Here is a 15,149-nt window from a genome sequence, read left to right on the forward strand (position 1 = left end):
AACTCACCTGCCTACAAAGTTCAGTTGACAAAATATGGGGCTTAAACTCTAGAGCTCATATTACGTAAAGTGCCCTGGGGGCACAACGAGCATGTGCGTCCACTTTCCATAACCCGGGGCACTTTGGTATTACAGAATTGGCTGCAATGTTTTGCATGTAAAGAAGTTAAAACAAAATAACTTTAAACTGAAAAAAAGTTTAATATATTGTATGCACCATTTCAGAATAATACAGTACAACTGGGGTATTGAAGTAAACTGCTTTGTGGTGTCTCTGTACTGACTTCCATAACAAACGCTCTTATTTGCTTTGCAGAAAATTGACGCACAAGCAATAGAAGAGTTCTATGGTCTAACATCGGACATATCAAAAAATTCGGAGTCTGGATATATATTATTTTACCAATCAAGAGACTGACCATGGAAAGCGAACATTTACGCAAAAGAAGAAGCGGATCAAACTGCTACTTGATGGCTTATTTGCTGCTTAAATGCTACCATGGTACACTCCATCCTGTACCATGCCTGTTGCTAAAGATACCAGTTGTCAATGTGAGCTTTCGTTAGTCCAAAGCACTTTAAATGATGCCACGTGCAGAAAACTTAACTGGCGACTTTCTGTGAAAGAGCACTTTCCCTTCATCTAATGGTGCAAAGTAGGAGCATCATTCGTGGTTGGTACTTTTGGGTACTCTGATTAGGAGTGTATTATAATTGTGATCATTTATACGTTTGTTTATAGCAGAAAGAACTTGACACATTCCAACAAGCTCTATACTGGTGCAGATTAAGTGTTGACCCAACCCCTCATTGCAGGCGCCCGCCTCTCCAGGACATGCAGCTGGAATCCTGCTTTGTCTGGGAATGCCTCCCTCAAACATTGGACCACAATAGAGCACTTGGAATTTCTCCTTGGCAAGCATGTGAGATGCAATCAGTAGATATGTTTTTGTATGAAGACTTGTGTCTTCATCACAGTTCTGACTCCTTTGCATTTTTCAGTAACAAGAGGTAGTTAATGTTTACCATGTTTGCAGCTTGGCTCAGTACCTATAATCCTGTGCTTCCGTAGCTTAAGCAAGACCTTCGCCTCCGCTGAGCTGTGCCATGAGTGACCACCTGATTCGTGGACATTGGGAAGAGAATTTGGCAGGTTATTCCACAATGTTGACAATTCTCCCAAAGTGAGCTGGGGTCGGGTGATATCCTGCAGCTGGAAGATGCAGTCCGTTATCTTATGTGTCTCAATCTAACAACGTCATAGAAATGCATCCTGTGGGTCCGCGTGACAAGACACGCTTTGACTGCGCTTCCATCCTCCGTCTACTGAACTGTTGGACCCTGCTACTCTGGATAGCCTTGTTTACAAACTTTAAAATACACTTTGCCAAAGTGGAGACTTCAGTTGTCAAGTGGTGGTAATTAGCGGCTTCCTTGTAGGCTACCAACAAGAATAATTGCACTAAGATTTCTTCCAAGGTGAGCCAACTCGCTTTTAGATATGCTCTGCCAAAATCAAACCATAAATACATAACTGAAATAAAATGACTGTTTTCATATAACTTCATTCTGGGAGATCAAATGTTCTCCTCCTGCTGTCAAGCATGTGCTTAACCTGCAGAGAACTCCTGCACCTATGAGAATGTTCTGTTTATCAAAGTGTGCTGTCACCACATTCAAATATCAGGAATTCAATGCGCAAATCACAACACAGATTGACATCTACATCTCGGCGTCTAATATAAACACACGCAAATGCCATATTGGTGTGGAGAAAAGTCTTCCAGATAAATTCTGTAAATGTGACCGATTGTTGTAGATTTCCCCAATTAAGTTTTTTTTTTTTTACAATGTCTGTAAAGTTACATTTCTTACAGACCGTGTCCCTCACCGCTTACCTTTCCCTTTCCATATTCGGAAACAAATGTGATCATAGCCTGTGCAATGTAATATAATGTAGAGATTTGATTTGAATCCTATCTTTGATGATTCTGTGGTGGTGCTTCCAGGCATATCTTGCACTGTATGGGGAGTGTGGAAAGGCAGATTGGTGTGCCGAAAGGATGTTATCTGTTCATGCCAATGAAGTAGAAAGATGTACATATTATTTTTCTATACATTAAAACTATACCTTAATCTTTCCTTGACCTTAAAACCAAATGCATACAGACTAACAAGGGTAAATTGTTTTATCAAACGAAATGTTAAATATAAATGTATATAGTTTCTCTTCAATTTAAACTGGATGTGTGCAATTAGAAAAGCATGCACATGTTCAAGGCTGCACATTTGCACAAGGAATTCACTGCTGAATAAACTAAAAATGCCAACTACTCTTCTGAGGATGTGTCATAGTAGTCTTCAAGCTGCCTTTTGGTAATTAAAGCACATGTATATTCCCAAACATTCATATGGTTTGTTTCATCTGTTTATACCACAATGTGCTACATGTTTTGAGAGGTTCGGCTTAAGTGAGATTTTTTAGATCCTGCTTAGCAAATGCTTGGTGCTGTGATAGGCAGAGTTAAAGAATCTGCAAGGCATGTGTCAATATGCACAGCAGCCTCAAAGTGTATGGTAGCTGCAAGCCAGTCATTGGGATTTTGTTGAGGGCTTGGTGAGCACTGTAAGGTATCAGCACTGTTTAATGTGTTTGAATAATCTGGTGTGGTCCCTCTACTGATTAATTGCACGTTTTGATTACGAGTTTAAGACTTGGAAATAGTCTCTCAATAAGCAAGAACAGGTGAATAGTGATTATTTTCTCATTACGTTATAGTTGGCAATACCTTAGGCATCTGTGGCAATAGTCTTCCGTCTGTCACAAAAAAAAACTACTCCCAACCTTCTCAGTGCAAGTAGAAACGAAGATGACCATTCTAGATTGGTTGTCTTCAAACGCAGATATATTGTGCCTCATTTTCTGTGCCAGTCAACAGAGTCACTTAGCATCAGTTGCCCATAATTTCTAACTCCTACAGGGGGGCCACTAGATGTCGTGCAATAGTATCTTAAGGGTTCTGTTCATTAGTATGCCATTAATACACAACTACATCCCACCCTTCAGAGGACCAAATAAACCTTGCTCACACACTATCTTAATCTGAATGCCCCTAAACCAGAATCTGCCTTTTTCCTCTGAAAGAGACTCTAAAAATACAATCCTGGTGGAACTTTTAGCCCTCCTCTTAGTTTCACATTCCTTGGCTTCCACATACATTATCAACTAAACTTCAAAAATGCCCAATCTGCATTCTTTTAACTCTGCTTGCTACACAAGGTCTGGGCCACTGAATAATGCGGCGGGGGAGAGACAAATTATGCAGCAGGATTGACTAAATTATGCGGCAAGAAAGGCTAAATTATGTGGCATAATGCGCCAAATCGTCTGATCGTTTTACCCATACATAGCAAATAAGATACAGAAAGGTGACCAGCTAACATTTGCAAATGGGCCGTCCACAACGCAGCAATAAGTGTTGCTGCGTTTTTAGTCATTTTTACTTTCAAGTCTTTTTTTATTTCACCCCCGGAACAGGGAGTAGCAATAGAGTGACTGGTACACAGCGTTAAGCCTACAACCCATTCAGGGCCGGCCGCGTCTTGGCAAGAGGAAAGAAATAACATTGATAGTGCTCGTATTCAACAGCCTTGTACCCAGTGTTCCGCCTACAACCCATCGGGGCCGGCCGCGTCGTGTTTTACCCAATGGACGCCGGGTAGTCATCGCCTATGATGGCCCGGTCCCTAAGACCAAATGTAACCATTAAACCAGAAAGGTTAGAACTATAAGACCAAGGAGGTCCGAACTTCAACAGAATGTCAGCAAGGATGACAGCAGATTGGAGAAGACAGTAGGAATAAGTAAAGAGATAAGACTAGGAAAGAAAAGGAGCTCAGAGTGCATCGGAGAGGACAGGGGGGTAGAAGGGAGAGTATCGTGCAGGCCAACTGTACAGCTTGTAGCACTGACATTGTTCGGGGCCTCACGCACTGGGGCTTCTACGCCAGCAGCCTGTCTGGTTCAGGGGGGACCACGGCATCCTCCACTAGCCGCAGCGCCCGGAGCTTGGGGGGCATGTACATAAATAGTTCACCAGAGGTTGCCGCACCGCCTTAAAGCGTGTGTCGCGAGCCTGTAATCTAGCTGTGAGAAGTTCCATTGTTATGACATGCCAGAGTCGCACAAACCACGCAGCAATGGGCGGCGCTTCCGTCTTTTTCCAATATAAAGCAAAGAGCTGCCTAGCTGCTCCTAGCATTTGAAGCGCCAACGCCCAGTCGCTCCGAGTTAGCGCCTTTAGACCAGCAGGTTTGACACCCAGCAGTAGCGTGCTAGTGGCTTCAGGTAGAGGAAACCCCAGTACCCCTCTGATGTGGCTTAAGACCTCCTTCCAGAAGAGGGTCAGCGAAGAGCAGGTCCACCATATATGTAGAAAATCTCCAGTCGCAGACCGACACCTCCAGCACTCAGGGGAAGAGGCCGGAAACATTTTGTGCAACCGCTGTGGCGTGTAGTACCACTGGGTAATCATTTTATATGCATTCTCCTGTTGTGGTATTGTTAGAACTGGCTATTTCTGGTAGGCTAAGGCTGACGCCAAAGCCAGGCAGAAACCACCATTCTAGTCAGGGCAAGGGAGTCACACGCCAAGATAACCCCTGCTCACCCCCTTGGTAGCTTGGCACGAGCAGTAAGGCTAAACTCGGAGGCAATGTGTAAAGCATTTGCGCAAGCACACAACAGCAACAACATCCTAGGCACACCACAAAAGGAACTCCACACAAGGTTATATAAAAATAACTTTTGTATTGTCAAAACACATCAGATAGAAATCACACATGTACATTGTGCCAACTGGCACGGGCAGTATTCACAAGGGATTATGTACAAGACAGGGCGACATAGGCCACTGTCAGAATCAACACTTTTAGAAATAGCACTTCTAGAACATAGAATATAGGATATAAAATCACTGTAGCACAAATTAGCAAGTATAGCACACAACCAGTAACTACTGGTAACAGGTAAGTACCACCTACGCAACCCTAACCACCTTAGGAGAATGTCACGCAGGGAACCAGGACCTCACTAGGTCCACCTGTACTGGAAAGAACAACCACGTAAGGATAAAATACATTTAGGGGTGTAAGCAAGAACACACTACACATGACGGATCAAAACACATTCAGAGGTGCAGGGAAGGAAAACACATGATGCCTAAAAACATTCAGAGGTGTAAGGAAAGACACATGATGCATAAAACATACATTCAGCGGTGTAAGAACAAGGAAAAACACATGATGCATAAAACATTCAGAGGTGTAAGAACAAGGAAGACACATGATGCATAAAAACATTCAGAGGTGCCAGAACACAACTCCATAGCGCAAAAACACATGATGCATGAAAACACATTCAGAGGTGAAATAAAACCACACAATTGCGCAAAACTTACATAAGCCACCACCTGTGGCAGTCCCTAGGCCAACTGGCCTTGATGGGGTTAGGACGCCCTGTGTCCAAAAGTCAGGGGCCTAAACGTGGCAGCTGCCCACAAATTGCTGGGCAGCTGAGGACAATCCCAAGCGCCTAAACGGTGCAGCAGCCCAATAATTGCTGGGCAGCTGGGAATCAAAACTGCGACAGGGTCCTCACTGACCCTAGAACAGCACTGCGCCAACTGTTAGAGCCTCACAGGCTCTGAAACTCTGCGCAGAACGTTGGAGCCACACAGGCTCTAGAACAATGGTAGGGAGAAACACAGCGTGGGAGCCTCGGGGCTCCGACCACCTGACTGTGTCCCTCAAGAGCCTCTCAGGGCTTGCAAAACAATGGCACCTCGAGCCTCGCTGGGCTCGTAAATCAAAATATGGGCGGGAGCCTCTCAGGGCTCAAGTACAATGCCCGGAACGTTGGAGTCCCTCACGGGGGACTCAAAAACAACTGTGAGCCTCTCAGGCTCTAATTACACAACTGGCCCCAGGAGCCTCGGGGCTCCAATTATCAAGGATGCGGGCATCGTTGGAGTCCCTCATGGACTCAAGGCAGTCACAAAGTGCGGGCTCTGAAGACTACAATGCCCCCTGAAGCCCTCGTGGCTTCACCAGCACAAGGCACAAGTTCGCTCTGCTAGAGGGTGGGGGGCGGACACCGACAATGTGTCCCGGCACCTCTCCCTCCTCCTCTGCGGCCCCACTCACAAGCTTCTTGTAGCGGGGGCTCCTCTGGGCAGCGCTGGTGCAGCGGGCGAGGCTTCTCTCGCAGCGCGGGGCCCCCCTTCGGGAACGGAGCCCCGCCGGTACTTCCAGCCGCCTCTTCTCAGGGTGCGGGGCTCCCCCTTGGTCACGGGAGCCCCACAGCGGCAGGCGCCATCTTCTTCTCCACTCTCTGGGCATAGGCTGACTCGGCAGCCAATGGCAGCGCGACCTCCCTGACGAGCCTCCTCCCTCGGCTCTGGTCGCGCTGCAGAGACTCTAGTCGGAAAAAAAATACAGACGGACACCGACACGGGGCACAAGATGCCGGGTGGGCACCGGCCAAAACAATCAAGGCGCTCCCAGGTGCCAGTGGTCCGAAAACGCGCTCTCAGGCGCTAGAACAGAAATAAAGCGCTCCTAAGCGCTATGGGCATGAATCAAGCGCTCCCAGCGCTATGGACACAAAAATAAAGCGCTCTCAAGCGCTAAGGGCGAATACAGCGCTCCCAGCGCTAGATGTACCCATGAGTCCTGAAATAAAAAGGAAAACACTCCCAGGGCGCCATCAGCAAAGAAAAGTCCTCCAATCTCCCCAGGCAAAGCAGAGGGGTCCCAGAGCAAAGCAAAGTCCCCCAATCAGCCCAGGCAAAGCAGAGGGGTCCCCCAGAAGTCCTCCAGGCATCCAGGGGTTGGGCAGGGCCCAGGGAGGCAAGCCTTTCCCCTGAGCCCAAGCAGCAGCACGCCCCTGGCAGGATTCAAGTCAGAAACAAGAACATTTTGGAAGAGGTCACAGCCTCTTTTTTATACATGAAATTCCTTTGTCTAAAGGGTGAAGGCAGTGTGAGAACCATCTAGAACTGGTTATTGGGAACTCCTTTCAGTGTGAGGGCCAGAGGTGACAGTCGCCCAGCGGGAGGTGGAGCCAGCATTGTGGCAGGCAGGCACAGCCCTGTTCACTCCCAGGTGCTATCTCCTCCCACTTCCCAAGTTGCAGATGCAGTCATTCAACTACGGGCTGACTCAGACAACCTCCTGGGAGCTCTCCAGCCCCTGTCACCCTCAAACCAGACAATCAATCCACAAGCAGGCCCAGGCTCACTCCTGGGGCCAGGCTCCAGCCAATCACACGCCAGATACAAATTACCCAAATATGCCAACTTCTAAAAGTGGCACTTCTACACTAGACACAATCATACCGCATATACCATTGCGCAGCATTCAATCTCACGAGTTCGCACATACCAAACTCGACCCTGCACTCCCCACACATCAGGAACTACCATGGGCATACATATTCCCCATTCATTCCTATGGGAGGGCAGGTCACTCACCACACATACACAGAGAGCTCACGCACTTTATACTGTTCCACAGTGAAAAAGTGCGCAGAGGCCTAAAATCACCAACACCAGGTCACAGAAACAGGCTAGGCAAAAGCAAAATGTTTCGGGGTGAACCTGCCAAAAAGGGCCAGGTCCAACAGGTGTGCTATGGTATATTTTGGGTATATCGCGCCACAAACGGCACCACTGTGCCTGAGTGATGTCTGTGCCCGAGAGGGAGTGCCAACGTTGCTGGTACGGATGAGAGGGCAGCGTGCGAGGGTGCTGTAGAATCTGATGAATTTTTGAGACCAGGCCCTTCGAATCAGTAAAGGAGCAAGCTAGCCGCTCGAACGGGGTGAAAGCGCGTGTGGCCGCCTGATATGTGTCATCTGCCAATACCCAATGCTTCAGTTGAGCGTATTGCATCCCAGCCTCGGACGATACTCGGAATTCCTACCTGCAGTTGGCGAAGGTCTTAAGAGAGCCCCCATCAAACAGATCTGTAAGCATTCTACAGTTGCCCTGAGGCCACATGCGAAAAGCCCCAGTACGATGGGCCGGGGGAAAGCTCGGTTTCCCTTCAATAGGGGTGTGAGGCGAGGGAAAGGTCGTGAGGCCCTTGCGTACCGCTATTCTGTCCCAGATCTCCAGCACCGTTTTCGTGGGCACCACCAAGTATCCACTCGGAGACCGCCCCAACTTAGGCTTCCACGCCATATCCCAGATGATGCGCCCAGTCACGGCTCTGTCCATGTGTAGCCACCCCTTCTCGCTCTCAGTTACGCCCCATTCTACTATAAAACGAAGGTGCGCAGCCCAATAGTACTCCACCAGGTTAGGGCAGGCCAGTCACCCCCGATCTCGAGGCGCCAACAGAAGAGCTTGGGAGAAGCGAGGCCTCCCCCCCGCCCCCCCAGATGAAGTTGGTCAGGTTTCGCTGCAAACCTCTTATGTTATGCAGCGGTATGGGAGTGGGGAGGCTCTGAAATAGATATAGGATTTTGGGTAGAATGGACGTCTTAATTGCATTGATTCTGCCCAGCCATGACGGCACAAGCGGCTTCCACCGTCGCAGATCTTCAAGGACCGATCGTCGACACTCCCTCCAGTTGGCTTGCGTCCAGTCGTTCAGCGAGGGGGTCAACTGTAGGCCCAGATACCGGATGTGCTGGGCCGTCCATCGATAAGGGGCTATCTGTTCCAGATGAGGGATTTCTGTCTGCGGGATGGTGAGGTTGAGTGCCCATGACTTATTGTGGTTGATTTTCAGGCCAGAGACACGTTCAAAAAGGCACAGCGCTGAATGCACTGCCGGCAAGGACTCGCGGGGCTTTGTGAGTGTAAGAATGAGGTCATCCTCGAAGAGCGCTACTTTGTTGTCTTGGCCGCCTAGAGGGATGCCATGGATGTTAGGGGCCTGACGAACCATATCCGCTAGGGGCTCTATTGCCAGGGCAAATAACAGGGGCGAGAGCGGGCAGCCCTGTCTGGTTCCCCTCCCGATAGCAAACGGCTCTGTGAGCTGTCCGTTGACTCGAATCCTGGCCCACGGTGCAAGGTACGGTGCCATGATCCTAGTGATCATCTTCCGGCCGAATCCTAACTTATGTAAGGACCAGTCCACTCGATCGAACGCCTTCTCTTTGTCTAGCGAGAGAAAACAGGCTGGGATCTACCAGTGATGGGCCTTCCCCACCAGGTGTGCGACCCTGCGCACGTTGTCTGCCCCTGGCGGTTGCGGATGAAACCCACCTGATCAGGGTCTATCAAGCCCGGCATATGGGGGTCCAATCGCTTCGCTAGCAACTTGGTGTATATTTTAAAGTCAGTGTTTAGTAAAGCAATCCGTCGGTACGACGCGCACATTGCAGGATCTCTCCCAGGCTTCAAGATTAAGGCAATTTCCGCCAGTCCCATGTCGGGGGACGGCCCCACTTCTTCCGTAAAGGAGTTGAATAGCCGGAGAAGGTAGGGTCCGAGCTGCGCCTGGTACATGCGATAGAAGGATAGAGGGAGCCCATCAGCCCATCAGGCCCCGGAGTTTTCCCCAGGGGAAGCTCTCGGATGGCCGATGTTATCTCCTCCTGCGTGATCGGTTCCTCCAGTAACTTCGCATAATGGGGATGTAGCGTTGTCCCCCCCATACTGCCCCAGTACTTCTCCACCAGCTCTGGAGGCGGTTTCTCCTCCGTATACAGTGCCGCGTAGAAAGCCTGACATTTATCCTTCGCCGCCGCAGCTCTGGTCCCATCCGGTAATTGAACATTCGCTATATGCGCTTTAGCGGCACGGGCTCTCAGCCTCCTCGCCAGTAGCATCCCCACTTTATTTCCACCCTCGAAATACCTCTGTTTTTATGATAAGAGGGATTTCTCTGCCCTATTTGCGCGCAACATCCTGAGCTGCCCTCTAAGATTAGCTAACTGCTGTCCCGACCGCAAGGTAGGATAACCCTGGTCCTGCATTTCCGCCTTCTTTGTCTCCCATAAGCTTGTCCTCCAGTGCTCGTGCCTCGCGCGTCCTCGCGATCGAGAGGGATGTGATATGCCCCCGTATCGTGGCCTTGAAGGCGTCCCAGACCACCGGAAAGGGCGTCTCAGGCAGGTCATTGCACTCAAAGTATGAGACAATGGCCCCCCTGATGTCCTCAACATCCGCCGCATCCCGAAGGATACTCGGCGGTAGACACCACCTTCGTTCCCGGGCGGGACAAGTGGCCGGGTCCTGCAGGAGTAACTCAACATGGGCGTGGTCGGAGAGGGAGATGTTGGACATAGTGACCCCTAGGGCATTGCGGACGATATCACTAGATATAAACAAATAATCGATGCGAGAGTAGGATCGATGAGCATGAGAGTAGAAAGAGTACTCCCTCTGGTGAAGAGGGTACCTAGGGTGAGCCATGCGCGCAGTGTCAGCTTGCAAAAGGTGCGTCTCTTGTAGAAATATGTCTGGATTCTGCTGAATAAGATAGTGCCATACCTGCTTACGCTTGTTGGGCGAATTAAGGCCCTTCACGTTGAGCGTCGGAACCTTCAAAGGGCTAGGTGTGTTCACTGCCATACTAGGGTCTTGTCATAAGTCAGCCACGCCCCCTCAACAGAATCCCCCCTTTCCCCACACTCACTATAAGCATGCACTCGCACAGGCCCATCCCAAGCCATCGTCCAGTGCCACCTCCCCGCACTCCCCTGAAAAGAGAAGAGAAAGGGAAAGGGAAAATATAATAGCAAGAAACAAGAGAAGGAGGAAAGGAGTAGAGAAATAAAGAGCAGCCAAGAGGGCCACCCATTGTTACACAACAATCAGTGGTTAGAGGCGGCAGACCCGAAATCTGAGATCGACCGTGGACCAGGGTTCGATTCCCCGCCTCGGTGGGTCTCGGGCTCATAAATTCCACAGTCTCGACAATTCTCGCTCCGGTGCCTACTCGACTCACGGGGTCACACTCTGCGACTCTGGGCAATAGCTTGCTTAATCTCCACATCGGCCCCTCGCGGCGGGATGCCTGGCTTTCACCTTGTGGATACCCTGCCGGGGTTTCTCACAGGGGAATACCAGGACGGGTTCCCTAAGCAAGCGCGGAGATGCCCCAGGGTAAGTCCTGCGCTATATAAGTTTCATACATTTACATTTACAATCGCGGCCAACAGGGCCTCATTACACTGTCCCTGTTACAGGGCATCCTACACTCGCAGGTTTGGATGCACTCTGGGATGTCACTCCCTTTGGGCCAGACCGAAAGGGGCTTGTGGCGGTCTTAGAGGTATAACAATTGAGGAGCTCCCGCCATCCCTCCAACCCACACATCGGGAGCCAGGGTAGTGTGAGAGGAGCCGCAGTAAAAACCCCCTTTTCCAGGAGGAGAGAAGCGGACATCCCGTAGGTCATGGTGTTGGGGAGCGCCCATCGGACTCTTCTTTGTCCCCCTCCAGGGATCGGATATGGGATATGATGTCCTGTTTGGCCTGGGAGGGTTATCGCTCAGCGTTGGGAGATACACGCTGTTGCCGGCGCACTGTAGTCCAGGACGGCTCAGCCGGTATCCTTTCCTGTCTACGAGGCTGAGATGGGCTCGCCGGCGGTGTTATCGGTAGTCTGATGAGTTGCGCCGCTTCTGTATATGACCGTATGATTCTACGCTTGGATTCCCACTGAAATATGAGCGCAAACGGATGACCCCATTGGTAGGCGATGCCCATACTGCGCAGTTTTTCGGTCACCGGCCGGAATGCTTGCCTCCTCTTTAGGGTGTTGGGCACCAAATCTTGAAAAATCTGAATCCTATGCCCATTGTATCGCAGGTCTGGTTTGTCTCGCGCAACTTTCCAAAACGCCTCCTTTTCGGTAAAGAAATGAACCCTCGTCAGAATGTCCGGTAGGAGTCCCGGCCGACCCGCAGGGCCGGACACACAATGTGCCCGACCTAAAGCCGGAGGAGAAGCGTTCTCATCCCCCCAGATCTCGTGTAGAAGCTGTGCCAAGTAGCCCATGATCGGTACAAAAGGGGGTGGTGATGGACGGAGCATCTGAACCAATCAAACACTCACACCCAGTCAAAAGATCTGGGTTTAATCCATCACCGTTCTTTAGCCCACTCTGCCACCCCAGTTCAGACATGGCTATATGCAAATCAGTCTGACCCTGTGCCTCATGGGAACAGTCCAGCCCGAACTGCCAGGCCAGGCCTTCCCTGGACCGGAAACAAGCTTCCGGGGACCGGTTTCTGGCATTTCAGCCGTCTTCAGCCCGGCTTGCTTGAATCCAGTGGCAAAGTGAGCAAGGGACTCACGTCTGAGCATACCCTGCCACACTTATGGCGGCCAAAAGCGGTACAATAGGGGGTGGTGATGGACGGAGCATCTGAACCAATGAAACACTCACACCCAGTCAAAAGATCTGGGTTTATTCCATCACCGTTCTTTAGCCCACTCTGCCACCCCAGTTCAGACATGGCTATATGCAAATCAGTCTGACCCTGTGCCTCATGGGAACAGTCCGCCCGAACTGCCAAGCCATGCCTTCCCTGGACCGGAAACAAGCTTCCGGGGACCGGTTTCTGGCATTACAGCCGTCTTCAGCCCGGCTTGCTTGAATCAAGTGGCAAAGTGAGCAAGGGACTCACTTCTGAGCATACCCTGCCACACTTATGGCGGCCAAAAGCGGTACAAAAGGGGGTGGTGATGGACGGAGCATCTGAACCAATCAAACACTCACACCCAGTCAAAAGATCTGGGTTTAATCCATCACCGTTCTTTAGCCCACTCTGCCACCCTTGTATCGCAGGTCTGGTTTGTCTCGCGCAATTTTCCAAATCGCCTCCTTTTCGGTAAAAAAATGGACCCTCGTCAGAATGTCCGGTAGGAGTCCCGGCCGACCCGCGGGGCCGGACACCCGATGTGCCCGATCTAAAGCCGGAGGAGAAGCGTTCTCATCCCCCCAGAACTCGTGTAGAAGCTGTGCCACGTAGCCCATGATGTCCTCCCCTTCTTCTCCAAGAGGAACCCCCGGATGCGGAGGTTATTGCGACGGCTTCTGTTCTCCAGGTCCTCCTGCTTTACTTGGAGCTCGATATTCTGTTCCGCGAGGGCCGCCAGACGCTGCCATAGATGTTCCTGGTCCTCCGTGCGCGTGTCCATCGTCCTTGCCAGCCCATCTACACGGTCCCCAAGGTCCGTGACCTCCTTCCGCAGTTACTTCACACACGTGTGCACCTCAGTCCGCAGAGATCCTATCTCCATTTTCAGTTCCGACATAAAAGTGGACATGAATGCCTGAGTGACCGGCGGGGAGTCTCCAGCAGCCTGTGATGAGCCTTCCCCGGCGGCCGTCGCCCCCGCCTTTCCCCACATTGCTACGACAGGATTGTCCCTGGGGGCTGCGGTCGAGTCGGCTTTGTTTCCTTTGTTGGAGCGCGTCATTGCCAGTTTCATCCGCTCCAAGCCAGGAGGCACCAATGATCCCCACAATGTCCCGGAGGGTGGGCTAGGGCACAGGGGGCTAGTCAAAGAACCAAGCAAGGGCCTGCACTCACTCCTGAGCTCCCCTACTGTACAGCAACCAAACAGGTCCTCCTCTCCACCCGCGAGGTGCAAGTCTACGTGCTAGGATCACCAGTCTCGCTTTCAAGAGCCCGGGCTATCAATACTGTGGGGGCAGGGGCTGGGGTACAGCACAGCGTGCCCAGATAACCTCCCCCACCTGGGGCAAGGAAGGCAAGGGACACCCGGGCACCAGAGTCCCTCCCACCTCAATCCACTGCAAGTAAAGGCCCCACCAGGCGCACAAAAACACACACCACCCTGCCCCCAGCCAGCCTAGGGGAATGCAGGGCCGACTGAGATTCGGCCAGCCACTACACCGCCAAAGGATTCACCAGCAATGTCCCCTGCAAAGGCACCCAGACGACGGTTAGTGCCCTCCTACTTTCAATCTGCAGACCGTGCCGCTATGACCCCCGGCCGTCGCGCCAAGCTCCACGGGTGGCGCGCAAGTTTGAAATGGTGGGAGAGAAGAACTCGTCCGAGCGTGCTCTCCAGGCCCCCACAGCAAGCCCCGTGTCGCGCCAAGCACCACACTGCCCAGCTGTCCACCCAGAACGCAGGGGGTCCACATAGAGGGTGGGAGGCAGTCCACACCCGCCCCACCCCAAGGTCCGTGCTCACAGCGCCTGGCCTCTCAAATCAATCCCCACAGTCAATAAGAAAATGGCGGGCTGCGCCTCCCTCTGCCGCCCTGCTCACTGGATCAATGCCGCTCACCCGCACCAAACCCAGCCTCCAGGGGAGGAAAGTCTGCCTCACAGCAAGGGCCCGGCCGATCACCTCACAAGGCCGGACCAGGCCCGTCGTCACTCAGCCGGAGCCTCGCCCCTCACCTCCGCTCTCACGACCTCCTCTCGCTTAGGCCCGCCGCAGGAGAAGCAGCGGAGATCCCGGTGCAGAATGGCGCCAAGCGGCCGCAGGGGTCGCACACACCCTCGGAGGCCTCAGCAGCCCCACCAATGTCCGAGTGCCAATGGGCGTTCGCCTGCCGCCAACAGAGAGATTGTAAAGTCAAGTTAACAAGATGGCAACCTGGTAGGAGCTCTAGTCCGGAGCTCCTAGTGCTTGGGATCCCTCTCTGGGAATTATCCCTGATAGCACGCATCATCTTCGGAGAGGAAACAAGTAACTGGATTGCAAACAAGTAACCGGATTAAATACAAGTAACTTGATGCTTAAAGTAACTGTTATATCGATGTAAAACACGTACCTGTGACATTGACGGCTTGGACCCCTGTAGCCTTCAGCGGAGCATCGGCGGAGCCCAGGACGGCTGGAGTTGAGCTGTTCCCTGCCACCGGAGATGTCCGACCAGCCTGAAATCACCATCGCTTGCACCCGACTAGTGGGGCATGAACCTGAGCCCGGATCTCTGCTGCAGAAGCCTGGGAGGCTCCTGACGGACGACGGAACCCACTGCCCTCGTGAGTGCGGAGGTGCCCTGCCTGCCTGCATTCTCCGCCTGCATTTGACCCCCACCCTACCCGGGGACCCCGTACTGGACCGCGGCGGGAAGACCTGTCATCGCTGTTCCGGGAGGTCGGTGTGGCTATCCCGGTGGTCTGTGTGCCTGTCTGAG

The 15,149-nt window shown here is 51.7% G+C and overlaps 1 protein-coding gene across 1 annotated transcript in view; it reads left to right on the forward strand.

The window, feature by feature from the left end:
• The window catches only part of USP46 (ubiquitin specific peptidase 46), a 197,560-nt gene extending 195,152 nt beyond the window's left edge, over positions 1-2,408 (forward strand). The window contains exon 9 of the mRNA XM_078678198.1: positions 317-2,408. Within this exon, the coding sequence (XP_078534324.1) occupies positions 317-418 (102 nt within the window). The 3' untranslated portion in view covers positions 419-2,408. The remainder of the gene's footprint in view (positions 1-316) is intronic.
• The last annotated feature ends 12,741 nt before the right edge of the window (positions 2,409-15,149 follow it).

This window comes from Lissotriton helveticus, chromosome 2_2 (genome assembly GCF_964261635.1).
Source record: "Lissotriton helveticus chromosome 2_2, aLisHel1.1, whole genome shotgun sequence".
Lineage (NCBI taxonomy): Eukaryota > Metazoa > Chordata > Amphibia > Caudata > Salamandridae > Lissotriton > Lissotriton helveticus.